Source organism: Oryctolagus cuniculus, chromosome 3 (assembly GCF_051225735.1).
Source record: "Oryctolagus cuniculus isolate XC-2025 breed Fujian yellow rabbit chromosome 3, ASM5122573v1, whole genome shotgun sequence".
In the NCBI taxonomy this organism is placed as follows: domain Eukaryota; kingdom Metazoa; phylum Chordata; class Mammalia; order Lagomorpha; family Leporidae; genus Oryctolagus; species Oryctolagus cuniculus.
Window position 1 is genome coordinate 149617262 of NC_142869.1, and position 27597 is coordinate 149644858.

Genomic DNA, 27597 nt, shown 5'->3' on the forward strand with positions numbered 1-27597 from the left:
ACTATTCTATTTTCTGTCTCTATGGATTTTCCTATTCTGAGCCTTTCAGTCAAATGGATTCATGTACTACGTGATCATCACTGTGTTCTCTTTGGTTACTGTTTCACCTAGCATAATATTCCAAGGCTCATTCATGTTGTAGCATGGATCAGTATTTTGTTCTCTTTATGTCTGAATTCCATTCCCTTCTATGAATATACCATATTTTCTTTATCTATTCATGAGTTGACAGATATTTGATCTCTTTATATATTTTGGCTATTCTGTGTCATTTTGCTATGAACAATCATACACAACTATTTGTGGAGACATGTGTTTTCATTCTCTTGACTATATACTGAGGGATGGACTTGGTAGGTCCTATATTCATTCTGTTTGGCATTTTCCAGAAGGCTTCTTTTGTATTTTTTAAAGATTATTTACTTGAAAGTCAGAGATACAGAGAGAGACGAAGAGACAGAGACACGTCTTCCATCTGCCTGTCCACTCCCCAGGTGGCCGTACCGCTGAGATTGGACCAGGCCAACTCCAGGAGTCAGGAGATTCATTAGGATCTCCAACATGGGTTGGCATGGGCTCAGACAATTCGGTCATCTTTTACTGCTTTTCCCAGGCCACCAGCAGGGACCTGGTTCAGAGGTGGAGCATCCAGGATACCAGTTGGCGCCCAAAAAGGATGCTGATCATTCCCAACCTGGGCTTCTGCATTATTTACTGCCCACTGGAGAAGTGTCCTTTTACCCTGCCAGTGGTAAATAGTATCATCTTCTCTTCCAAGCCTGCATTTTATAAAGCTTATTTCCTTCTTTCTAGCTATTCTCTCAGTTGCCTACCCTTTCTGGGGTGGGGAACCTTTTTTCTTGCCAAGGACCATTTCTATGTTTCTAATATCAATCACAAAATTATCAATTTGAAAATTACTCTGCTATCAATTTACTGAATTGCAAGACCCACCTGCAATTGCCTAGGCAAGGCCAGATCAAATGATTTCATGGGCCTTATATGTACCACACACCAGATGTTCCCCACCCCTGCACCCCACATGCAGTGACTAGATCCTGCTGGTACTACCTGGACAGTCCCTCTTGTGAGGCTTGTTTTCAGCTGTTCTTTCATAAACAGTTGCACATACTTTTTTTTACTGATCTTTCTACCTCTATCTTGCCTCACTGTCTTTATCATTTGTCATCTGTCTACACAACATGATTGCAATGTTGCTTCAGGACAAGCTGATTTCATAGTTCCCAAATTTGAGCAATATCTGTCCTTGCCTGCTGAATAACATCAAGAATTTTTGCTCTTTATTGCTTAGTCAAATGTATGAATTAGAACCCACCAACCTTCTCAGCGTGTTTCACTAGAGTCTAAACCAAGCATATGATGTAAGATCAATTATTTTGTTTTCACCATATATGATCTCAAATTGTCTTTGCTTCTTCTTGGTGTGACCCTCCATCATTTCCACAAGAGATGATATCTGTCATTATAAATCCAACTGAAAATAGTTTCTTCTATTTTATTTATGAATTCCTAAAATGTTTCTGAAACATTGTTTATGACTTTTGGACAGTCCACTCAATTAGACTCTTTGCAGGGAGGAATGATGTCACATCGCCCCTCCCACCTCCAGAAATGTGTTATGCTTAGTTCTTTGCTCAGTGTATGGGGCACACTCAAAAAATTTTTAATGGTGAGTAATTTTTATGCATTTTATCCTTCCAAAGTTTTCCCAAACACTGCATACGTACTCTGTAATTTTCCTTTTAAGTGGAAAAGGATGTCAAAAACAGAGATTTATATAGCAGTTTATATTGTGATATTCTGCTTATACTTTAGTGGCATGTATTTTCAATTACTACCTAATATGCCAGTTGAAGTTACAGAAATATAGCAATAATGAATCTTCAACCTGTAAACAAACTAAGGATGATATTGGCCTCATAATGAAAAAATAAGTACTAATGTGTGAGAGAAACAAAAGATAAGACCAAAATATATTTGGGAAAAATAATAAAATATTTTATAGCAGAATGAGAGAGCCTATAAACCTGTAAGCCTGAGAGAGAGCATGTAAACCATTGTAGTTTCCAGAATATGTACACAAAAAAGGTTGTAAAATCACTAACTTTAATAAAATTGGTTCCAATTAAACTTGCCCTGTCATACTTAAGGATCTTAAAGTTAGACTAAATTCCTTAACTTGTGAATGAGAATTATATTTAATATTATATATATTATTAGTATTTTCTGTATATTCCATCAACAATTCATTATTACTAGCAATAGAATCATGAACAATGTAAGACATGAATTCCAGGCTACTTTATATTATTTACGGCAGCCTGTGGAATGCCACCTCTGAGGAGGAGAGCCTGTTCATCCCATTAAACTGACCGTATGAGTCTAGATCTGAAAATAAAAAAGTAAAACCTATATTGCCTTTGGTAACTTGCAGACTTACTTAATGGAAGGATCTCTGAGGTCACCTGGGAAGTTGGAGCCATACTAGAATACACTTAATATTGGCTTTGGACCTGCATCTTGAGGGCTGTATTATTACTTCTGAGGATGACTTGAGAATCCATTCTGTATAGATTTAGTTCACTGACTACCTATCCTTTGGATATATCTACATCTTGAATACTAAGCCCAAAACGCCTGACATCTGATTGGTAAATAGAATGCCTAATAAGTAATTACTCACTCTGATTATACTCCATAAAAGAAATGATGCTATCTTCTCAATTTGACACCAGAGCAATGAATAATGTAAACAGAGTATATCCATCTGCATATATATTCTCTAACTTTATGTAAAATATACTATGATAAAGCAATTATTTTTTAAAATATTTCCTAATAATTAGCTTTTTTCCCCCCAACAAACTTAGTCTAATTATGTATCAGGCAAGATAAAATGAAGGGTCAGTAGCTACAGATGCATAATTTCACTCTGATAGATTGCTGTTTGAAAATAGGTTATGACAATTAAGTGATTAATTTTCTTCTATTAAATAGCATTATGAAACTTCAGATTACATTTATCAGTGTATTCTCTTGGAGCATCGTGTGAAGAAAGGCCAAACAGAATAGGAATTCATATCCTTTGTGCAAGGATCAGACTATACTTCTTATCAACAACACTTGGGAAAATAATTAGAAAAATGAAATTCTGCTTGAAAACTTATTTTATGGTCAAAATAACATGTTAAAAACATGGTATGTTAAAGGTCAAAATACATGAGTATGAGGAGCGAAAGTCTGGACGTCCTGTTGGCAATTTTTTTTTTTTTTTTGGTCTGGTTATCTGCAAAGTATACACCCCTTGTCAGTATAACAGGGAGTGCCTGTGTAAACATTCTTGTTTCGCCTGTTCCACATAATCATTTCTTGTATCATATTTCTTCTGACCTCGCTATCTGAAACCAATTACAGGAGATCCATTTGGGCTGCATCTATTTTCATAAGAAGCCTGGGCAGCAATGTCTTTCTCAGAGATGAATATCAACATCAAATATGCTTCTGAGTGCTTTGTTATTTATGTTTCAGAGAGATTTTGTAGCCTTCAGCTCTCAAGAATGTGTCACGCTGTGCTGTTTATACATTGAAGATATTAATGGGCGTCGATGTCATTTTTCATTTTAATGTTTCAAATGCAACAGGCTGATAGGTTAAGCATTCCTATTTTTATGGGGAGAGATATGACTGATGTCTGTTTTTCCCCAAAAGTATACATATATTTACTTTGGAAAAAAGAAGAAGGTATTTATAAACCTTAGCATACTCAACATTTTTTTGGTTTCACTGGGTATTTCTAAAGTATTCTCAAATAATTTTAATTTTGATGAAGTTTTTTCAGTACTCTTTAGAATAAAAGTATTTATCTGACAAATTACAAAGGTTTTCCACCCTACATTATTCCTCACAGTGACCTACACAGAGAATTATTCTTTGTGAAATTCTCAACTAGCATAGTTATTACTAGTAAGAAACAGTGATATACTTGAACTTTGCTTTTCTTTAAAAAGTTGTTCAGTTGAAACTACACAGTAACTTGTTAAGGGTGATGTTTTTAATAAATATTTTAGAGCAAAATACACTCAGCTCTGGAAGTCATATGCATCTCTGCAACTCTATGGCCTAACGAACATATACCTTATGATATTGTAAAAATTTTATTTCTTTTTTCAAAATATTTTGATATAATCTGATTCCAATTTTTTAAATGTCTTATTTTAATTTTTTAGCTTTACTAAAATTAGATAACTTCATTAGGTAAAGTGCACCTTTAATTCAGAACAAATGTGTTTCTGGAAACTAGATATGGGTTGGCTGCCTTAGAAATCTTTTTGTTATTCATTTGAATCAGATTCAGTCAATATGAAAGGAAATTTAGTAAACAACCTTTTCATTTTGTGATCTTAATGGCTCATAGAACTTCATGAATGGCCCTGGAATTTATCTTTTCTACATATTGACAAAAGTGGCAAGTTATTTTCAAATTAATATCTCATGTAATTTGACACCTAGTACCTTTTATTCATGGAGGTATTGTATCTCATAATGTTTCATGTTTTGATATGCTAAAATAATAAATTGCAAAGATGAACTAAACATCTTGGAGCAACTGTTTATTGAAATTCAGTCCTAAAGTGTTATCCAAAATACTGGAAATAAAAATGTTCTATGATGCATGTAGTTAGAATGCAAACTGCCAGAGATTTCTGCTTTTGAGTTTTAAATCATTCCTGATCTGTTGTAATTGTTTGTTTTGTGCTCCAACCTCTTATGTTTACTATAGAATTCACTAGTCATACCAAAAGAATGTTGAAATAAACAAGTAGTTATATTTTGTGAGTTTGTATTGGGAAGTGATCCTCAGCTATTTTGAAGATAACTGTAAATGTGTGCTGTAAAAATCAAATTACTTTAAAAGTGGAAGAATGTGTTAGCCAGATTTCTGTTTTTCTTTTCATTTTTGTTTAATAATCAGTCGTCTACTAACAATGCAGAAGATACATGCTTTTGGCCAATGATATTTTAATGAATTGAGGTTCTGAAGTATCTACTGTCTCAGTGTTTTTCTATAACCATTAGACATTTACATATTCCATTGGGTTACATGTTTGGGTTGAGTTGAATGAATGCAATGCAGGTGCTGAAAAGGAACAGGCCCTAGGCTTGGGAGACACACTTTACTACTGCCCCTTGTGACATTAATCAAGTAATTGTGGTAGGAATTCTTCATTTATTCGCCCAGACAGTGAGAAAGTTAGGCTAGACAATTTCCAGATTTTTTTTTTCCCAGCTCTAGAATGTGCATTAAACCCAAGTACAAGATGATGGGGACAGTTAGCTGTAAAAATGGTGTTTAACCTCTGGTAGTTGTTTGATTCACTTACACATTAAGAACATAAACGTATCTGTGTTTTCCCTTTTGAGTTCTGTTCAATGCATATAATCTCCATACAGGTAAAGAACGATTCCTTACGGTGGCATATATTCTGTTGTACTAATATTTTACTCATTAACAGCTGATGGTTTCTTTGACAGAAATTGAGACAAAATGGCACACTGAAATGTACTCTGACCTGGAAGTAGGGAGACCTTGAACAAAGCACTGATAAATTGTTTTGTGACACTGAACACAGCAGTTGATTACTCAAGGCCTATTTTTTCTCATTTTTTGAAAAATAATCAGATTAGTTGATTCTTTTTTATTATTTAATTAATGTGAATTTACAAAGTGCAACTTTTGTATTGTTGTGGTCCCCCCAACCTCCCTCCCTCCCGCGGCCCTCCCCTCTCCCACTCTCTTTCCCATCCCGCCCTTCATCGAGTTTCGTTTTCAATTACCTTCATATACAGAAGATCAACTTAGTATACACTAAGCAAGAATTTCAACAGGCTGCCCTCACACAACCACACAAGGTATAGGGTATTGTTCGACTAGTAGTGTTGTTTGTAAGTTTCATTCTAAGACTGAAGTTAATCCCAGTCATTTGAGAAACTGAGATGCTAAAATGTGTTCAGTACATTTCTGAAGGGATAATAAATAAGTGTATGATTTTAACATTTTAAAAAGATTGTATATAAACAAAATAAACTAATCAAGTCAATGAGGAAAAATTACATTAAAATATTAGACAGAAATGTGGATTTTTACATCAATGGGGATTTTTTTTTGAGTTTTTTACATATACAGCCTTCCTAGTCACACTATAGGAACTGCCACTTGAACAATATCAATCATAGTTATTTTTAAGTTGTAACTCAGAGAAAAAGTAAATGTCACTTAGAATATCAAATTATATTTTTCAAGCAATGAGCTTTGTGACAATAATTTGTGGAACTGTTACTTTCTTCTTCAGACTGAGCTCTATAATAAATAGTCCTGAGTTCATTGGCATGTGCCATCCTTCGAAATATTTAGGTTGACTGGTAATTATTGGAAAAGTTTAAAAAACAAAGGAAGACTGTTGTGAGAGAGTGTGTCTCCAAATGTGAAAAGTGTGCTTTACAAACTGTGCCAGATCCTGCTATGGGAAGACAAATCAATGTTGTTAGGAGATGGTGCTAGTGCATTCAGTTTGTTTACTTTGGTTTCTATGTCTGCCTGCCTTCTCAGAAAACTTGCTTGGAGCCAGACTGTAGCAGCCCTCTCTCTGTCTTTTCATAATTGATCAGGGGATGACTGCCTTCCCTGAGGGTTAAGACGTGGCAACTTTTTCTGTTTGCTCAGCATCTCAATGCAGTAGTTCAAACATTGTTCACACCAGCTGGCAGTGTAATGCCATATGCACATCTTGTCAAAGCAACTGTTGTCATGGATACTAGAAACTCTGTTAAAAACCAGATCATTGATTCCAATCAAAATTGTACTTTTTATCAGCTGAGAATCTTAATTATTATAGAAGAATATTAATCTAAGATGTTTTCCATTATGAAAAATATATGCTTATATTCTAAAATAGTGGGTAAGAAAGTAGGGTAATGATTTGTTTTAGCTTTAGCTGTTGAAAAATTGCATCACTAGTGGTGTTCATTGAACACATTTGTTGAGGAAAAAATGAATATTTAAAAACAAGCTTTTAAACAGTTTTTTAAAATATTGATTTGTATTGCTATCTTTAAAACAATTTAATATACAGTTTTTATTTTATGGCATTAGTTTTTACATAATAAGTTTATGTAGTACATTCACAAAACTCTCCCTCTTCTAGTAAATGAAATGCTTACTTTAATTTATGTTAAGTTTTATTTTCCTGAGTGGCAAAGAAAACATAAAAATAAATGAAAACATCTTCTGTTTTGATTGGTATTCTGTCATACATAGAAACAAATCTGATTGGTTGAGTGGTAATTTCTTTGTTCTCTGATTTTGCTAAGAATGCAAATGAAAACCACTCAATTTTATTTGGCATTAAAACTGCACTTTATTTTGTCAAAGGAGTGGTTTCCCCTTGAATTGTAAGTACAAAAAGTGTTTTTAATCTTTAGTGAAAATCCTTATTAATTCACTTTCAAGATAATCTGATGTTGATTTGTCAAATTTAATTACAGCTTCCGGTAACACTTGAAGTCTACTGCTTTTGCTGCAAAATTGTAATATGAAAATGCAAATGGAGTGATAATTTAAAAGGGAGTGGGCATTTTAGTTGAACACGCAAAGACAAGTTCCTTTTGGAAATGAGATTATTGATGCAGTTTATGATTTTTCTCCTCTTTAAGCACTTTAAACAAATTAAATTTATTCCCTGCAGGAGTACATGTATCTCCGGATTTTGAATAAAGTTGTATACGTGTGTTTTCTGACATTTTTTGCATATTAGAAAAAGAATATAAATAGTCTGTATAAAAGGAAGATAAATGTTCTCATACATCGAAGACATTTACTGTTAATGAGGAATAACTGATAATAATTTTTACTTAGATATTGTTCCCTTTTTCACTTCTAGGCTCTCCAAGCAGCTAGACAACTTCTCTTACAGCAGCAAACAAGTGGATTGAAATCTCCTAAGAGCAGTGATAAACAGAGGCCACTGCAGGTTAGTAAAGCACTCCTGTGCTTCTGGTCTTACTCTAAAAGATTCCTAATGAGAACAGCTGTGTAGACCCAAGTGTGTGCATACAGGCAAGTATTACATTGGCATATGTAGATAATTTTAATTCAAATAGAAAATTCATTTGAACTTCTTCAAAGAGAAAATAGTCTGTTACCATAGATCTCAAAAGTTTACAAAGTTGCTCCTTGCAATATTGTGTAGAAACCACATTTGATACACAAAGGTATAAGGAATTTTGTATAAAATTCCCTTGTGAGATTTTAATGGGGTTCTAGCTTCACACACAGGTCAAAATGTAAAAATTCTTCTTTAAAAGCAAAGTCATAGTAAAATGGTGTGGAAGGAAACAAAGCCCTGTCACACACCCTCCCACAATTGTAACTAAGTGACAAATGCGGAAAAACTCCAGGATTGCCAAAAGAACTGTTTGAGTTTGCCAAGGAGTTACTGCTGTTGCTACAGTTATGAAAACACATTCTGGAATTTGTTGTCCTTACTCACTATATTTGTCCTGTGAAACTGATAGCATCTATGTCTTTTAAAGTAACTTTTTTGGTTCATAATACCATCATTGTTTTACATAGCCTTTCTAACCAAAATTTATGGAATATTTTCTTGGAGAAAAAACAATTTTATGGTGTATTTTTTAAACATTTGGAGGGTATGAACTAGAGTTGCATAAAACATCTCTGAAACTCTTCATTGGCTTGGTTGAATAATAAGCAATAATTTTTCTTCAATCATCTGTTTTATACATGTCTAATAAGGCAAGCTTTGTTTTGTTTCTTTTTAACTTAAGTAAACAACTCATGTTGCTTTATTTTAACAAAAACAATTTCTTTTCTTAATGGCCTAGATGTCTGTTTTCGTTTTCAGGTGTACCCACAGATGTTATTAACTAAGTCTCACTCATGGCTTTCTATAGCTTAGTTTGTATGACATAGAATTACAGGCTACTGATGTACACAATCCAGAAAGTACTTATTACCTAAAAACTGGATTACAGTTTTGGTCCCTAAACACATTTGAGATGGGAATATATGTGGCGGTAAGAAAGTCATGTGTGGGTGGCTGGGAAGGGGACTCAAGGATAGGGAATGTTTCAGCAGAGCCTGCACTCTGGGTGTCTGCCATGAATGCGAAGGCAAGCTTTCCTGAATCAGCCTACATTTAAGATTCTATTGCATTTTCTCCTTTAAAACAAATTTCACATTCTTTCATTTTAACTAATCAGTAATTCTGTGAGACCCTTTCCTCACCCTCTTACCCCTCCTCAGGTTATAATACTGAGTGTAGCACTCCCCTCAGGTTCCCTGATTCCATGAGAGTCTTTCCATGCATTTATGTGACTGAAACATTTACACAGAAAACACAGAAGGTAGCAAATGAAATGTTTATTTTCATTTGTGGTTTAAGAGTATAATTTTGCTTTCTTGTTGGTTACAAAAAAAAAGGAGATGGAAATGGTGGCAAACTAAGCCAAATACAGGAAAGAAGTTACTGTTTTGAATGTCTGAAAAACACTCAGTATTGCCCTAAATCTATTAATTTCTGGAAAAGAGAAGATTTTGATAGCGCTCCTTCCTCTGCAGAGCTAAATCCAGCAGAAGTAGCTTTCTTGCTGGTTACCAGGTTATCTCTGGAAAGAATGTCTGGGTTTTCATATTTTTCTACTTTCTCTTGTGTTGTTGTACTGGGAAGTCAAGATTTGATTGATTCACTAAAATATACATAATTTTTCTTTCAAAAATTCACACATATAACATAGGAGTATTAATGTCCCTAAACTAAGATATTATTTTTATGTACCAGTTGTTGTATCAATAAATTTGGAGAAGTCTCAAACTTTGTTATTTTCACATAAAAGGGTGAGTGAGAGTATAATAAATGCCTTTTAAGAATTGCAGTTGTTGACCATTACTACAAAGACTTTCACTGTGCTACTTGAGTTTTAAGTTTTGTGATGCATGCTAACCTAAATAATACATCTCCATGGTATGGATTATTAAACTGTAGCATTTTAGGATTATTTTAGAATTTTGATTAGATCTCATGCCAAAATGTGAAAGGAATAAGAAGTTGGTTTTTTTGAATGAGGATTTAGAAATAATGAATGAAGACTTATTTGCTCACCAAAATATTCACTGCAAGTAACATAATGTGTACCTGAATTTTTAGTATTTCATAGTACTTGATGAGTTACCAACTAGAGACATGCTGGGACTGCATTAAAGACCTAATAAAATCCTAATAGCATTTTATAGTAGCTTACACATCTGATGTCAAATGGGGATATTAGGTAATGCTTATCCTTGCATTTGCAAATACTATTTAGCATGAGTTCCACAATTTGCTACCTATTGTTTAAAAAGACAAAATGTTGTTGTTTCAAATTTTAATCTTATAATGTGAAATTAACATACTGAACGTTTTCCTGTATAATTCAGTCTAGCTCTTTTCTATTTAACCAAGAATATAACCACATTTTTATAATAGAGTTGGTGTGGATTATCTTTTAAATTTTTTTAAAAAAATCGAAAAATGTTTTAAAATCTGCAAATCCAAGGCAAAGTATTTCATACTACTGGATCCTGATGGTTCTTACAATATCAGATGCAACATCTGTAGAGAACTAAAAGATAGTTTGTGGCTTTTTAAAAAAATATATAGTTTTATAAAGAACATTGCATAAAGTTTGAAAGAAAATATAAATATTTTAAAAAACTGTTTTGATGGCTCAAGTCACAAGAACAATATTCAGTTGCTTCTTAATATTCACCTGAATTTCCTTTAAATGTTAAAGTGGTGACCAGATTTGAAGTGTGACATGGTACAGAGTGTTTTCTAACAGACTAGAATTTATTACTTTTTCATTTCCATTTTTTCAGGTTTTTATGTATAGATGACATAGATATTAGAATGTCTAACACAAAATGGAAAGAAAAATATCACATCTGACAAGCTTGAATACCAGTTGTAGTAGTGATTTTCATATTTAGGGATGTGAATATATGAATTTGAATTGTTTACATATTCTATTCATTATATAAGACACCAATTGAATAGTTCTAATCAGTAGGTGCATTGATTAATGACATATTGATGAATATTGTATAAAGATTGTGATGCAAATGGAAACTGATGTAAACCTAAGTGTTACTCTATGTTTCTTCTTTACATTCTTACTATGTATACCAGAAAACATACCCTAATAAGAACAGCAGAAGATGGCCTCTAATTTTAGTGTTTTATTTATTTATATTTCTAGCACTTCCTAACTTATCCATAGTGATTCTTAATGAGGAAAGTTAGCCGAAGAGAGTATTTAATGTTTTCAGTTTCACACAACTGATTTCCAGTTTAAAAAGACTAAATTACACACATACACACAAAAGCATGCACATGCACACTTCCATAATCTGTAAATTTTAAATTTTTTGTAGAATACATTATCAACTTTCTAGCCTATGACAAATCTACTTAATTTAGTTTAGATTTGAAAAATTGGTCGCATTATTGTTCTTGTTACATTTACAGCCATGAGACAGACTTGTGGTTCTTCAACAGCTGTGCAGAGCAGAGACGTAAATTTAAGGTAAATGCCATTGCTTTGCTATCTTAGATGAATATTAGTATATAGCATTGTAATCACTTCCTTCATTGTAGGTTAATATGAAATTCTCTTTTCCAATAGTTAATTAAAATTTTAAAATTCCATCTTAAGGAGTTAAAGAATGGAATAATAAAAAGCAAAAATGAGTTAAACTTGGGGGTCTTATTCCAACCATACTGCAAAAGAATAATATAAGCTTGAAGAATTCAGTTAACATACTGAAACTAAAGCCATTGGGCTAACTGATATAAAAGATTTAAAATTCCATAAAGATTTGTTTTGCCTGTTTTGTTTTAAGTAAGTGATAGGTATATAAATTTTTTAAATTAGGTATATCTTATTGGATATTAGTTTATGTGTTAAGGATTGTGTTTTTTTTTTTTTATTTCTTTGGTTTGGTTGCAAAGCACTTGTTTAATAATATGCCACAACCAAAAATAATTCTTTGGAATCAAATTAAATCCTATATGTATGTAAACCATGGTATAAATATAATTTTGACAACATCAAAGCCAGCTTTATTTTGTTTAATGCATTGTAATTGAAACAATATTACAAATTGCATTTAGGAGAAATGTAAGCTACATAAATAATTATTTTACTAATGTATTTTTATAATATACATTTAAATCAGTTTTGATATAATTAAATGTTTCTACCTTCCTCTACTTCTTCTACTCCTAAACTGCTAAAATTAATGCCAGCAGACAAAATAAAAAAAATCCATAATACTCAGTGGTCCTACAATTTTGTATTCTATAGGAAACAAGAATAACATAAAATTTTATAGTTAAAATATTCAAGGGGACGATACTAACTTTGATGGAATATAGAATCAGACATTGTAAGTATGTTTTATAACAAAATTTCATTAATACAGTGGTAAAGAATGACACTGAATATTTCTTTTTCAACATTAATGCTGAATATACAAGAATTCGAGAGAAGGGGGCAAGTCTTGGCTGTTCCACTTCCCACCTGGCATGCTGTAGTGTGCATGGGAGGGCAGTGGAGGATGGCCCAAGTCCTTGGGCCCCTGCACCCACATGGGAGACCCAGAGGAAGCTCTGGGCTCCTGCCTTCTGATCGCTCCAGCTGCCGCTGTTGCAGCCATTTGGGGAGTGACACAGCGGGTGGAGGATATCTCTCTTTGCCTCTGTCTCCCTATAATTCTGCCTTTCAAATAAATAAATATATCTGAAAAAAAATAAAAGAAATAGAAAGGGCCAGCATTGTGGAGCAGTAGGACAAGTCATCCTATATTAAGGTGTCAATTCCAGTCCTGGATATTCTGCTTCCAATCCAGCTCCCTGATAATGGAAGCAACAGAGAATGACTCAATTGCTGGGAACCCTATCACCCACTCGGGACACTGGATGTAGTTTCTGACTCCTGGCTTTGGCCTGGTCCAACCCTGGCTGTTATGAGCATTTGGGGAGTGAAAAAGCAGATAGAAGATCACTGTCTCTCTCTCTGTGTCACTCTGCCTTTCAAATAAATCATTAAATCTTTTTAAAAAAATGAAAATAATTGGAGAGAAGCTAAAACACATTTTGTTCCCAGTACTTAAAGCAGCGTTATCAGGAAATTTGAGATATAAGTTTGAATAGAGCATCTTCTGTGATGCAGAAAACTTACAATTTTTGAAAGACTATCTTTACTATATATGTTTTCTGTACACACACACACACACACACACACACACACATACCATGAGCAGTAAGTCTAGTACATTGTTTCCTGATCACAAAACAAAGAGTTGAATTTCAAAATCTGTTTGTAAGGATATACTATGCCTTGCATGGTCCTGATTTTCCAATTCCAGTAGAGAACATTTGTTTAAAGGCAGTGTGAAACAGGTAGATTGACAAGAGTTACAAAGTCTTTCCTAAGCCATAAGGATACTTTCACCCTTGCCCAGTTGCTCAAGGCTGACACCCTGTGGAGAAGGGTTTGGGAGTGGCTCAGTTACTGTGAAGTGCGCTTGTGCGGGAAAACTGAGCAAGCCATCTATTCATGCATGGAATGTAGGAGAGACAACATGTGTTTGGGTCTGATGCCTGACTTTGCCCTTAATGAGTAGGACGTTTGAGTAGAATAAATTGATCTTTTGGGATTTGTCTCTTTATAAAATGAGAATAAGGATACCCATCTTTCGAGTCTGTTGTAAAGACAAAAAGAATATTGTGTAGAGTACTTCACATAAATCCTTAGACATTGAGTTAGCAAATAACTGCCATAGGACAGTCTCCAGGAAACTGGTATCTAATCTAATATTATGATTCATATATATCTTGTTGTATAGTCTTTGCATTCAGTCATAATTTTTCACTGTGCCCAGATATTGTGGTATGAAGTATGACCAAATAACAACAACAACAACAAAAACCTGTCATAGGTGGTTTAGGCACTAAGTATGTCCTTACTGTGGGCTCCCATAACATGTATGCTTCACCCTCCTGACACATAACTTATGTTTCAATGTTTGTCTTTCCTATTGGACTGTAAGCTGTGTGACAGCATGAGCTATTGATGTTTTACTCATTCCCAATGCCTAAAACAGAGCCTGATGAAGAGCAGAATTCAGTAAACACTTGTTGAAACAATGAATGAACAAGAGAGACTAACAGGGTAGTGAACCCTTCACTCAGTGTAAATTGAGTGATTGCTTGCCATGTATCACCTCCTCAGGGACTTATGACTAGATTGGTACATGTATACAAGTACATACATTTTAGGGTATGGTGGACAGGCTATGGAAATTGGAAAACCAGAAAATGCAATTGACAGTTAAAAAAATAAAAAGCATCAATTCAGGTTAATTTGATCAAGGAATGCTTTAAAGAGCAAGAAACAGCTACTTTGGGCTTAAAGCAAAGAATTTGGTAAATAGAGAAGGTAAAGACATTTTTGATGGCAAACCTTTAAACATTTATTGAAAGGCAGAATGAGAGAGAGAGAGAGAGAGGGAGAAAGAGAGAGAGAGGGAACTCCATCATCCATCTGCTGGTACATTCCCCAATGGCCACAACAGTCAGATCTGGGTCAAGTCTAAACCAGGAGCCAGGAACTCCATCTGGGTTTCCCATTTGTGTTGCAGGAGCTTGACTATGTGGACCATCTTCCACTGCCTTCCCAGGTGCCTGTAGCAGGGAGCTGGTGTGTCCTATCAGCAGTGTTGCAAGTAGGAGTTTAACCCTTTGCACCACACCTGCCTCTGATGGAAAAAAAGATTTTTTAATATCATCAGTAGGGCCGGCACTGTGGCATAGTAGGTAAAGCCTCTGTCTGCAGCGCTGGCCTCCCATATGGGTGCTGGTTCACGTCCCGGCTGCTGCTCTTCTTATCCAGCTCTCTGCTAATGGCCTGAGCAGGCAGTGGAAGATGGCCCAACTGCTTGTACCAACATGGGAGACCCAAGAAGATCCTGGCTCCTGGCTCCTGGCTTCAGATCGGCCCAGGTCCAGCCATTGCGGGCATCTGGGGAGTGATCCAGCAGATGGAAGACCTTTTTCTCTGTCTCTAACCCTGCCTCTCAAATAAATAAATAAATCTTTAAAATAAATAAAAATAAATAAATATTACCAGTGATGTGGAGATAGGAAATCAGGAGATCTAGTTAGGTGAGAGTAAATAGTTTGCTTTAGTCAGTACAGAGAAGTTACACTAAAAGGATAATGAATGGGTTTAGAAGACCGCAAATATGTATCATCAATTGTATAGATCCTGAAATGCCAAGCTAATGAATCTGTACTTATGACTTGGGTAGCAGGAGGCTATTAAAGTTTGCTGATAAGGAAGTGATATGATCTAAGCAGCATTTTGTGGAGATCTAATTAGAAATAATATATTTGAAGGATATTTTCAGGGAAGAGAGTTATGAGGAATCAGTAATAATTTAAACATTATTCAGCTATGTCGAGTTTGATGTGATGTCAAGACGTGTTAATACGTGGAAATGTCTGGCTTTTAGAAATTAGAAAGAGAGCCTGACAGAAAAGTTAGAACTAAAGTAAAATATCTATGGAGTAATACAGAAGTGATCATTAAATCCATAGTAGAGCAGCTTTCCAAAAACATAATTTGTAAGGAGGAGCTCAGTAGCATCAACATTTTATAGAGCAATAAGAAAAAGAGGAAGAAAAAGAGCTGGATCTTCATAGAACAGTCAAGCCAGCATTTGCCTTACCAAGGGAGGTCCAAGAAAGGGAAAATTTTTAAAGACAGGGCTTGTCCACCATGTGAATCAATGGCTCCAAAGAAGAGAATTTTTGTGCATAAATACCTTTTAGGTGAATTACAACACTGATGATTTTTCAGCCACTTTATTCTTTATTTCCCATCAGTAACTCTTAGAATCTACAATACTGACTAGTGACCAGTAACAAATGGGAAAGAAATCATACTTGAACATGAATGCTAAGTAGAAAACAAAATTAATAAATGTACTTTTGCTTCTCAGGTTACTATATCAGAAAAAAATATATATTGCATATATAGTCCTGAATTCCCACAGATTAAATATGGATGAAAATTGCTTTTTAGGAGGTCAAATTTTCTCTTTTTCTTAGCTACCCCAAGCACTTGCTTCATTCTGTAATCCATTAGGATTTTAAGGATCTATTCCCTTGACTTCTCTACCTTAACAAAAGTGAGAGCAAGAAAGAATTGAACGTTAATATTGTTATGGGAGCTCTCTATAGGATTTAAGACTTAGGCTGTGAGTTTTATCTTAAGATGTTTGGAGGTGTTGTACAAGCTAAATTGAATGACAAAGTGAAGTACAGTGTTAGTACATGATTTAAGACAAAAAGTAAAATTATTTTGAATTTACTGACACTTAAGATTCATTGTGTTTCCTCTGTGGATTCCATTCATTTCTTTCTGTTAACCTGCATTCTACATTTCTACTTGGTCTTTTTAAAATTTCTTTTCTACTTTAGTCTTCTACTATATTTACTCCTCTTTTATAATTCATTTCTCTCCCTTATCATGTAATCTCATCCTTTTGGAATTATAATCAGAAAGGAGAAGCTTTGAATGCTTATAACTATTTAATTCTATATTGAAGCTAAAAGATAATCCAGCATATCATTTTACTATGAAAATAATAAAACTTTGCTACTTCTTATAGTTCAGTATTCAGTATTTAATTCTTGTGTTGTCTCAAGAGTAGTTTACTTTATGCTATTTCAAATTTAGTTTTAGTATGAAGGCATCTCTATTCTTGAATATCTCAGCTACTTGGAAAACTTGAAACCTTGAAGCACTTCAATTAGCACTAAAAATCTACTATTACTGATGACCTTTATAGGTGCCTTTTAAAAATCATCATTGGAATAGTTTCATCAGTCCTTAAATCCTTTTTTTCCAGAACACCCGTTAAAAATCAGTATGCAAACTAGAATTACTTAGGATATTATAGTAAGTAGTCACTTCCAGAAACATCCTAGGTTGTGCAGGTTATAATTATTCTAGTGATGCTGAATTTGAAGCACAATATTTGAAGTGATCAGACAAATGTGCGATGAATTGTTCATTGAAAAATATTTCTCATTCTATCTTGATATGAAAATCATATAGGCTGATTAAAAGAACTCAGGGTGCTTCCATAGCCTTGGCAGCTCATGACAAGAGCCTAGGGTGATTACTGATGCCATAAACAAGAGTGTCAATTTGTTAAGTCAACAACAGGAGTCACTGTGCACTTACTCCTCATGTAGGATCTTTGTCCTTAGTGTGCTGTACATTGAGATTTAATGCTAGAACTAGTACTCAAACAGTATTTTTCACTTTATGTTTCTGTGTGGGAGCAAACTGTTGAAATCTTTACTTAATGTATGCTAAACTGATCTTCTGTATATAAAGAGAATTGAAAATGAATCTTGATGTGAATGGAAGGGGAGAGGGAGTGGGAAAGGGGAGGGTTGAGGGTGGTAGGGACGTTATGTGGGGGGGAAGCCATTGTAATCCATAAGCTGTACTTTGGAAATGTATATTCATTAAATAAAAGTTTAAAAAAATAAAGAAAATAAAAAGAACATACATAATTTTTAAGTTAAATTATGTTAGGGCACTAAGTTATTTTTCCCAAAAGCACTTAATAGGTGATGATAAATTGCTATAACACAATAGTTTTTAAAAAGTATTTATTATTTATCTGTTTATTTGAAAGTTACACAGAGAGAGAAGGGGAGAAAGAGAGAGAGAGAGGTCTTCCGTCCGTTGGTTCACTCCCCAGATGACCGCAATGACTGGAGCTGTGCAGATCCAAAGCCAGGAACGAGGAGCCTCTTCCCAGTCTCCCACAAAAGTGCAGGAGCCCAAGCACGCGGGCCATCTTCCACTGCTCTCCCAGGCCATAACTGAGAGCTGGGTTGGAAGTGGAACAGCCAGTACTCGAACCAGCACCCACAGGGATGCTGGCACTGCAGGCAGTGGCTTTACCCACTACACCACAAAGTAATTTTTAAATGGAAATTTTGTTCTCTGCTTAGATGAGGAAGAAAGCACTCATGAGAACTAATTATAATAGACCCTTGACATTCATATTGTTGTGTATCTTGAGATCTTCATGAACCCTCAAATTTAAGAAATTCTCATTTCAAATATAAGGAGAGGTTTGTAAAGACTTTCTTCCTACCACTGTCCCATTTTGAAATTCTATCACTGTCTGTGCAAAGTGTAATACAAGTTAACAACACTCAAGATCTCAATAAAATGTGTCTCATGTTTAATCTCAATTTTTTGTCTTTTTATTTTTAAATACTTCAAATAATACAGAAAGGCATTAGGAAGAGCTGAACAAACACACGTATATTTATTTGACATTTTGCCCTATTTTCTTCATATGTCAATATCATATAGGTATTTATACGCACACATACTATTTTTTGAAAATATGGATATATATTAATAACATAAATCAGGATTTATGAAAATGATCATAAAAGAAGAATAGAGGGTATACTATTAGTTAAGGTATATAATTTGGTGAATACAACTTATAAATACAGCTTATAAATATCTATGTTTACACATTGATTTCTACATATGAGATTGATTTCCACATATGAGAGAATACATGTGTCTTTTCTATGTCTTGACTTATTTCAGTTAGCATAATTATATCCAGTTCCATCCATGTTGTTCCAAATGTCAGGATTTCATTCTTTTTTGTGGCTGTTATTCTAGTATGCATTTATACCACATTTTCTTTATCCATTCAACCATTGTTGGACATCTAGGTTGATTCAATGTTTTGGCTATTGTGAATTGGACTGCAGTGAACGTAAGAGTGCAGGTATCTCTTTCATATGCTGACTTTATTTCCTTTAGATATATTTGGAAGTGTGATAGCTGGGTCATTTGATAGAAAAATTTTTAGCTTTTTGAGGAAACTCCACACTTTTCTCCATAATGGCTGTACTAATTAGCATCCCCACCAACGCTGTATTAGCATTCCCTTTTCTCTACATCCTCACCAGCATTGTTAATTTTGTTTGTTTTAAAAATAGCCATTGTAACTGCAGTTTTTACTTGCATTTCCCTGATGACAAGTAAGAGTGAACATTTTTGCCTATGTTTGTTTATCATTTGTATTTATTATATAGAAAAATATCTGTTCATATCCTTTGCTCATTTTTAACTAGATTCTGAATATTAATCTTTTATCAAATTCATAGTTTGTAAATATTTTCTCACATTCTGTCAGTTATCTCTTCATTCTGTTGATTGTTTCAGTTGCTATGCAGAAGCTTCTTAGTTTGATACAATCCCATTTGTGTGTTTTTGTTTTTATTACCTGTGCTCTTGGAATCTAATCCAAAAATACTGCTGCCTATACCAGCATCTTGCAGTATTTCCCTGTTTTCCTGTTGTAATTTCATAGTTTCAGGTATTCCAGTTAATCTCAATTTTTTAAAAAAGAAACAATTATTTTTCCGAGATTGGGCACATTCAGGGTAGTATGACAGTAGACGATTATTTTTGACATTACAAATTTTCCTACATTGGTAAGGATAAGTAGAGGGTAGCAAAGCTACATTAGTGATCAAGCATCCATGAGAGTAGAAGAATTGGGATATATGAGTGAGAAGTCAGCAATTTAAATTTCTAGGCAACCTGTCCTGACATTTGATCCTGTCATTGAATAATTACACAGTTGTAATGTCTAGGAACTTTAGAATCCTATGAAAGTAATCAGAGCAATCCTCAACATTTGTGAATTTTAAGGCTTCATTCTACTGGGTCTTGCAATCTAGCATCTACAAGAAAAATCCAAAGTGAACTAAAAAGTCCCCCTACTTTCCTTGATGATGTTTTAGTGAAGAATTGAGAGAAGTTCCATATCCTAAAAATTTTTGTTCTTTTTAGTTTGTAAATTTCCACTGGCATCAATAAATTACATGGAATGCTCTAGCAGAGTAAGTTTTCATATCTGTTCTCTAAGGGCATTGGGGAAGTCAGAGTTTTCGGTGTGAGAAGACTTCACAGAAATTTAGTAGATGAGTAGATTTATTTTAATGATTATCAGTTGTTACCCTGTCTGGACCCCGGAATTTCTGAATTGATGCTTTTGTTCCTCATATTAGAAAGGTTCTATCTAGAGGCAGTTCACAGTTTAAAATCGTGAATTACATCAAGCTGTAGCAAAAAAAAAAAAAAAAACCGTTGGAGATTATTTTTTAAAAGGTCATGTATACAGTTATATCAGTATAGCCATAAACTCATGGTCTAGTAGTTAAACAGCTGGTAACACAAAACACACAGAAAATTTCTTTGCATAGTATGTAAACTCTTACACTTACAATGATAACACTTGCATTGCTGTAAGAGCTGCCACCTTGATATCTTCAGCTGCTAGTGCTACTGCACATTCTTGGGTGACAAACCAAGGAACACACGGAACACTGTGATGTGCTGACATGGAGAAAATCTGTTGTCTCACAGGAAGACTGTGGTAAATCCTTCGATAGACATTTTCTTAAAAACACAAATACTACAATATTCTGTCTGCATTCTGCCTTCTTCCAGTTGAACCAAGCATGTAATTCACATTTAAAACAGATTACTTAATGATTAAAATAGTACTTTCTCAAAAGCTTTGGTGTTGTTTAAAGTTTTCCCTTTATTCTGGGAAAATTTTATTCTCTTAATCAATACTTATCATCACTCCCATATTAGGACATTTAAGGCAATGGTTTTCCAATTTGAGAAATTCCTGGAAACCTTTTTGAAAATGGAGATTTTTAGGTCCATGCCTGACTACTGATTTAAAATTTGGGGGTACAAGATCTTTGAAAATCATATCTGTGTTTCTCTGAGAGATTCTACTGCAGATGGTCTGTAGGAACCTTGAATATTTTCCTCTTCTAGAACAAGAAAATGTTTTCCTGTAATTCCTCCATTGATATTCTATGTCATTTTTCTTCTCTAGGATTCAGTTTCCCATGTATACAATGAAAACACTGAACTAGTAAAACTTCCAGTCCCTTCCATGTGCTGAATTCTGAATCTCAGACCAGCATTTATTCGTATATATTTTCTTTAAATCAGAACTCATTTAAAAGGGCCCTGAGCCTGTTTTTTGTGATGCCTCTGATCATTCTTTTCAGCATCATTTTCAACAACATTTCCAGGATTTCATATTTACTATCATGATTTCTTACATCAAATTATCAATAATGACCTCATTCTCTTCTTATCTTTTGGTTTTAAAAAATCTGCATCTCGAAATCTTCAATATATGTCCATTTTGCCCAACAGGCTTCTCTTTGATACTACAAACCTTAAGTTATTTTAATTGATTATCTTCCAAGTTAGCTGTCTTCTGGAATGGCCCTAGCACTCTGACCTCATTATACACACTGCTTTTTCCACATTGTAAAAACAGCAGTATCAGCTACTTATAATTTCTCGTGTTGATTCATACCTCCATGCAACTCATCATCCCTTTCGTCTCTTAACGTGCCTTCTCTTCCTTGCCATGGAGAAAACTTGTGATAAGCACCTAAATTTCTACTATCATCTATTCTGTGAAGGCTCCTTCAATACCCTCCTCCACCACCAACACACACATTATGTGAATTAATCAATAAATGTGAATCTATTATTCCTTTTATATATTATATGACTTCCATAGCTAGATACACTTCTTGTACATCCTGGTGAGTCATAGTATAAGTTCCTTGATGGCTGAGACTGTGTCTCACTCTTCACATTTTCCAGTGTGTAGCATAGACTGGTTTTACATAAGTATGTGAAGTCCATATATCAGTGCTAGTTTATAACGCTTTCTTTATTCAGTTGCTTAGCATCTCAAATCAGATCATTATTTTAAATTCAAGTTGTTCATCTTTTTCCTCTGTCCAACATTTTCTTCTGCTTTTGCTGATCCTATTCTCCTCCAGCCATTAAGCCCTTCTACTATGATAGTGTCATATTCCTATGCCCTAATCATGTGAAAATTGTCCTGTTCCTCAACTTCTCAACATGTCCCAAAAAGCTTTTCATGTCATGTTACATCTGACACATTACAACCATTACCTTATCCTACCGCATTCCAAACATGATTAACCCATTCATTCATTCCCAAGTGGTGATATATATATATATGTATGTATATTTACATATATATTGTGTATATATAGTATACATATATATAATATATATACATTGTATGTGTGTGTGTGTGTGTATATATATATATATATACCAAGCACTTTGCAGGAATCCATGAACTACATGAATTTTTATTCTTATTTGCTTTTGTTTCTATTTCTACATATTAAAAACTCATTTCCAGCACCTTATCTACTTAGCAAACTTATCTACACTTACTTCGAGCCTCACTCGAGTTGCCCTTGATTTACCTAAGAAAAATAATACTTCAAATGTGAACTTCCAGAACATGTATAATGCTATATATTAATTACAAAGATAAATTTTACTACATTTTATTTTAACTGCTTCCCTTAGACTCTAAATCCTTGTATGGCAGTGGTCACATTTTACTCATGTTTCTAACCTCGACCCATATCATAACACCTGAAACATGGTAGATGCTAAGTAAATCCTTACCAAACTGAAGTCTTCATATGGAATTGTTCATTCTTTGTCAGACTAAGTCCAGGATATCACTTCCATTCAATCTGATGAAACAAATGTGGAAAAAATGGTATTTACTGGCATATTTCTTTGCTTTGCTCTGTAGAAATGAACTTTTAACCAGACATGGGTATCATTAGAAGATGTGATTGAGGTCACATTTCGGTCCCCACTCATGTTATTATTGTATTTTGTCTTTACTCCAGTTAGGCATTCTCTTTATGAAGTAATACTTCCAATGATTACTGTTCTTGATTGGATAGTATGTAATGTACTTATTTAATGATTTGATTGATTCATCTTTTATTTTATCTGAATATTTTCTTCCTGAATCTATCTTCTGGTTTATGAATTTTATACAGACATGAATACTTTGCAATAAACCCTTTACCTATTTAATTTATTTTTTACTTTTTAGATTTATTTATTTATTTATTTGAAAAGCAGAGTTAAAGAGAGAGAGAGAAATCTTCCATCTTTGATTCACTCTCCAAATGTCCTCAATGGCAGGCACTGGGTCAGGCCAGAGACAGGAACCAGGAGCTTATTCCAGGTCTCCCATGTGGGTGTAGGGAACCAAGAACTTAGGCCATTCTCTGCTGCTTTCCCAGGCATATTAGCAGGGAGCTGGAACGGGAATGGAGATGCTGGGACTTGATCGAGTGCCCATATGAGATGCTGGCATCGCAAGCTTTGTTACTTAACTCACTATGCCACAATACTTGCCCCTAGTCGTTTTTTTTTTTTTTTTTAACAAAATAAACTGATTCATTGCTCTCTACTATCCATGTTCCAAACCTCATTAAGTATCAGTGATACTTTTAGTTCTTCAATGGAACTAAGAAATTTGTTTAATAAAGTATAGAGAACTTCAAATAAAATGCAAAGATTTCTCAAGTATCAAGAAACTATAGTTTCTACATGATTTATTGATATATACTTTGCAGTTAATTTTATCTCTTCCTTTAGCCATTTGGGAAATTCTGTATATTTTCACTAAATTTAATGTGAGGTCTTCCAGTGGCTCTGTGTAGAAACAGATGTGTTTTTCTCATGAACACAAACTCCAGAGACAGACTATCTAGAGCTGACAGGTGCAGCTCTTTTAGGATGACACAGAAACTAGGTTTATTCTCTTTAGCCTTCTACTCTGCTCCTATGTAGCTTTTGTCTTCATGGTCACCTGATGGCTGCCCCTCCTCTAGGCATAATGTGCAAGTTTCAGGCAGAACGAAGGGAAAGGAAAAAGAAAAAATAAAACTACAAATAAATTCTTACCAGCTAAAACTTTACCCCTTTCTTTAAAAAAATTTATTTATTCAAAAGGCAGAATTAGAGAGAGAAGGGCGGGGGGTGTGAGAGAGAGAGATAGAGGTCTTCCATTTGCTTGTTTACTCCCCAAATAGCTGCAATGGCGAGAGCTTCTTCCAGGTTTCCCAACTGGGTGCAGGGACCCAAACACTTGGGCTAAATTCTGCTGCTTTCCCAGGCCACTACCAGGGAGCTGGATTGGAAGTGGAGCAGCCGGGACTTGAACTGGAACTCACATGGGATGCCAACACTGCAGGTGAAGGTTTAACCTTCTGTGTCACAGTGCCTGCTCCATGCACCCCTTACATAATGAACTTCCCTAGATGGCTCAAACAGTGGTATGTGAGCTGCCTTCACCTCATCTAAGTCTACAAAACTCATTTTAGGTTTAGCTAGGTACTTTGCCATGCTGAACAAGGTGGGGTTCCTTTGGTAGAAAAGAAAGGAGGAGCGAATTTTGAGATTGACAATTAGCAGTGACCTGTCACCAAATGTTTACCAAACCTATTAGTACCAACTCATGGAGACCTGGGGATATATGAAAAGAGATATTTTAGTGACAAGAAGTTTTGTTGTTGGTGGTGTGGTTTTTCTTCTGGGGAAATTTAGAAATTCCCAAGGCCATGCGTTAATGTTAAAGTTCATTAGTTCAAGGAGTTAATTCTAAGATTTAATACTTTAAATTGCAATTAAAATGTTAATAGAGATGCAGTGAATAGAGATGCAGTGAATACTAACTAGTAGGAAAAACACAATACAAACTGTACAGAGGTGACCCTTCCCTCCAGGAAGTTACTATTGCAAGGTGGCCCCTTGGTGGGCTGTGTGTAGACACCAGAGGAGACACTGTAAGTTAGTGAAGTATTTGCATGTCTTGCAAATATAGAAGCAAGCATTTTTTGAAGGATAGTAGGGGGGAAAAGTCATGGAAGATGAATTTTTAAAAAATGTGTCATCTGGCTATTGTACGTTTTTTTTATTTGACAGGTAGAGTTATAGACAGTGAGAGAGAGAGAGACAAAGAGAAAGCTCTTCCTTCCATTGGTTCACTCCCCAAATGGCCGCTATGGCCGGCGCTGCGCTGATCCGAAGCCAGGTGCTTCTTTCCGGTCTCCCATCAGGGTGCAGGACCCACGCACCTGAGCCATCCTCTACTGCCCTCCCGTGCCATAGCAGAGAGCTGGATTGGAAGAAGAGCAACCGGGACTAGAACCCGGCGCCCATATGGGATGCCGGTGCCGCAGGCAGAGGATTAACCGAGTGAGCCAGGGCGCCAGCCCCTGGCTATTGTACTTTAAAGTCTGTTATCTCTGGAAAACTTTAGAAAGTTCTAATATTTATCCTAACTGAATTGTAAATAAAAAAACATGTTCCATGGGTTTTCTGTATTCTCTGCGGTAATCTGTATTATTAGCAGCTATATTAGAATAGCTGATACTTCATGCAGAAACCTAGAAGAGGGTCCAAGGAAGCTTGGCTCTCTCTCTCGTTTTGCATTCTTTTCAGTCCACAGAAAGTCTGACTTCCTGATGTGACCTAGGTTCCCAACTACTTTTTCCCTGCCTTTGGCCGTTTTATCCCCACATAAAACCTTGGGATTGGTTGATAGACTCCCTATTTTCCTATGAACAAACTGTATACCAGCAGTTTCAATAAATTTGCTAGGGACCCAGGGTCTAACTTTAGTTCTATTTGCTGACAAAGTCTTTTTTTCTCCATTACCCTATTCATAGGTATATTTGAAACCAATAAATCACACCTTCAGGAATTCTGAGTTTGGGTAAAGGAAAGGAAGGGCAAAAATGTCTGCTTCTGTGAAGGGTTCCTGTCTGGTTGCAGGCTGATTTCCCCACCCATTCTGGGAGGTTTCTATTTCATATGTGACTCTGCCTACCCAGACAACTTTATTCTTGTGCATGTTGATCTTTCCTTCATCCAGGGCACCATAAGAATAAGAATTGGTCATTGGTTTAGTTCAGAGACACTGTAAATGCATGATGATCATTAATAATCTCACCATCCATAATAGGTCTTGCATGATTTCCAGAAATTATCCAGAATGAAATTCGAATGAATTTGGTCCATCTTCTTCTTTAGACTTGAGATTTATGGAATTAGTGCAATTGGATATTGCTTTACATATGGAGAAAACAGTACAATGTATTTAGAAAAAATATGAGAGGCTCTTTAAAAGTTCGTGGAAAAAACATATTATGAAAAATCTGTGCATGGATTTAAAAACAATTTGAACCAAAATTTTTATTTTAATTCTGTTTTTATGAACATTTTAACTACCCTAGTATAGATAAATTTAGAAGCAAATAAAGTATGAAAATAGCAATATTTTTATTCTCTAAAATAAAATTGATGATTTTAATGATTTTTTATATTTATGTTTTATTTTATTTAATGAACATAAATTTCCAAAGTACAGCTTATGGATTACAATAGCTTCCCCCCCCATAACTTCCCTCCCACCCACAACACTCCCCTTTCCCACTCCCTCTCCCCTTCCATTCACATCAAGATTAATTTTCAATTATCTTTATATACAGAAGATCAATTTAGCATATATTAAGTAAAGATTTGATCTTTTTAATGAGTACTCCATATGTATTTTTTTAATGTTTGAAAAAATATTTATTTGAAAGGTAGAGAAGGAGAGAGAAAGAGAGAGAGAGAGAGAGAGAGAGAGAGAGAGATTTTGCACCCATTGGTTTACTCCTTAAATATCTGCAACAACCAGGACTGGCCCAGGCTGAATCCATGATCCAAGAACTCAGTCTCCCTTTTCCACATGGGTGGCAGGGACCAGATTACTTAAGCCATCACCTCTGCCTTCCTTCCAGGGAACACATTAGCAGGAAGCTGGAATTAGACAGGCATAGACTTGAACCCAGGCAGTCAGATAGGGATGTCAGTATCTAAAGCAGCGAATTAGCTGCTAGGTCAAATGCCTGCCCCTTATTTTTAATATTCATTTGCAATAAGATATTTTGTATCTCAGTAAGCCAGGAAATTAATACCTGGCCAGTATAGAGGGATGGATCTAAAGTAATTGGGATCAGTGGAAATATGCACATATTGTACTTGAGAGATCATTTTCCATTTGTAAAGTGTGTTCCTTTCTTATTCCTGTCCTCTCTCTCTCTTTCTCTCTCTCTCTCTCACACACACACACACACACACACTCACACACATACTTCATCTTTCTGTCATTCTTTTTTTTTCCTAATTGCACAAGCTAACACAAAAACCAGCCCACTTTTTTTTTTTTTTTTTTTTTTGACAGGCAGAGTGGACAGTGAGAGAGAGAGAGAGACAGATAGAAAGGTCTTCCTTTTCCATTGGTTCACCCCTCAATGGCCGCTGCGGCCGGTGCACCGTGCTGATCCAAAGCCAGGAGCCAGGTGCTTCTCCTGGTCTCCCATGGGGTGCAGGGCCCAAGCACTTGGGCCATCCTCCACTGCACTCCCGGGCCACAGCAGAGAGCTGGAC

The 27597-nt window shown here is 35.1% G+C and overlaps 1 protein-coding gene across 42 annotated transcripts in view; it reads left to right on the forward strand.

The window, feature by feature from the left end:
• The window catches only part of FOXP2 (forkhead box P2), a 651851-nt gene that overhangs the window by 475923 nt on the left and 148331 nt on the right, over positions 1 to 27597 (forward strand). For 30 of the 42 annotated variants that reach the window (XR_016230716.1, XR_016230714.1, XR_016230715.1 and 27 more), the window contains 1 exon segment: positions 7959 to 8048. Coding sequence is in view for 27 of the 42 variants with exons in the window: in XM_051848004.3 (XP_051703964.2) it covers positions 7959 to 8048 (90 nt within the window). In the remaining 15 variants the exon portion in view is untranslated. 42 annotated transcript variants of the gene reach the window in all.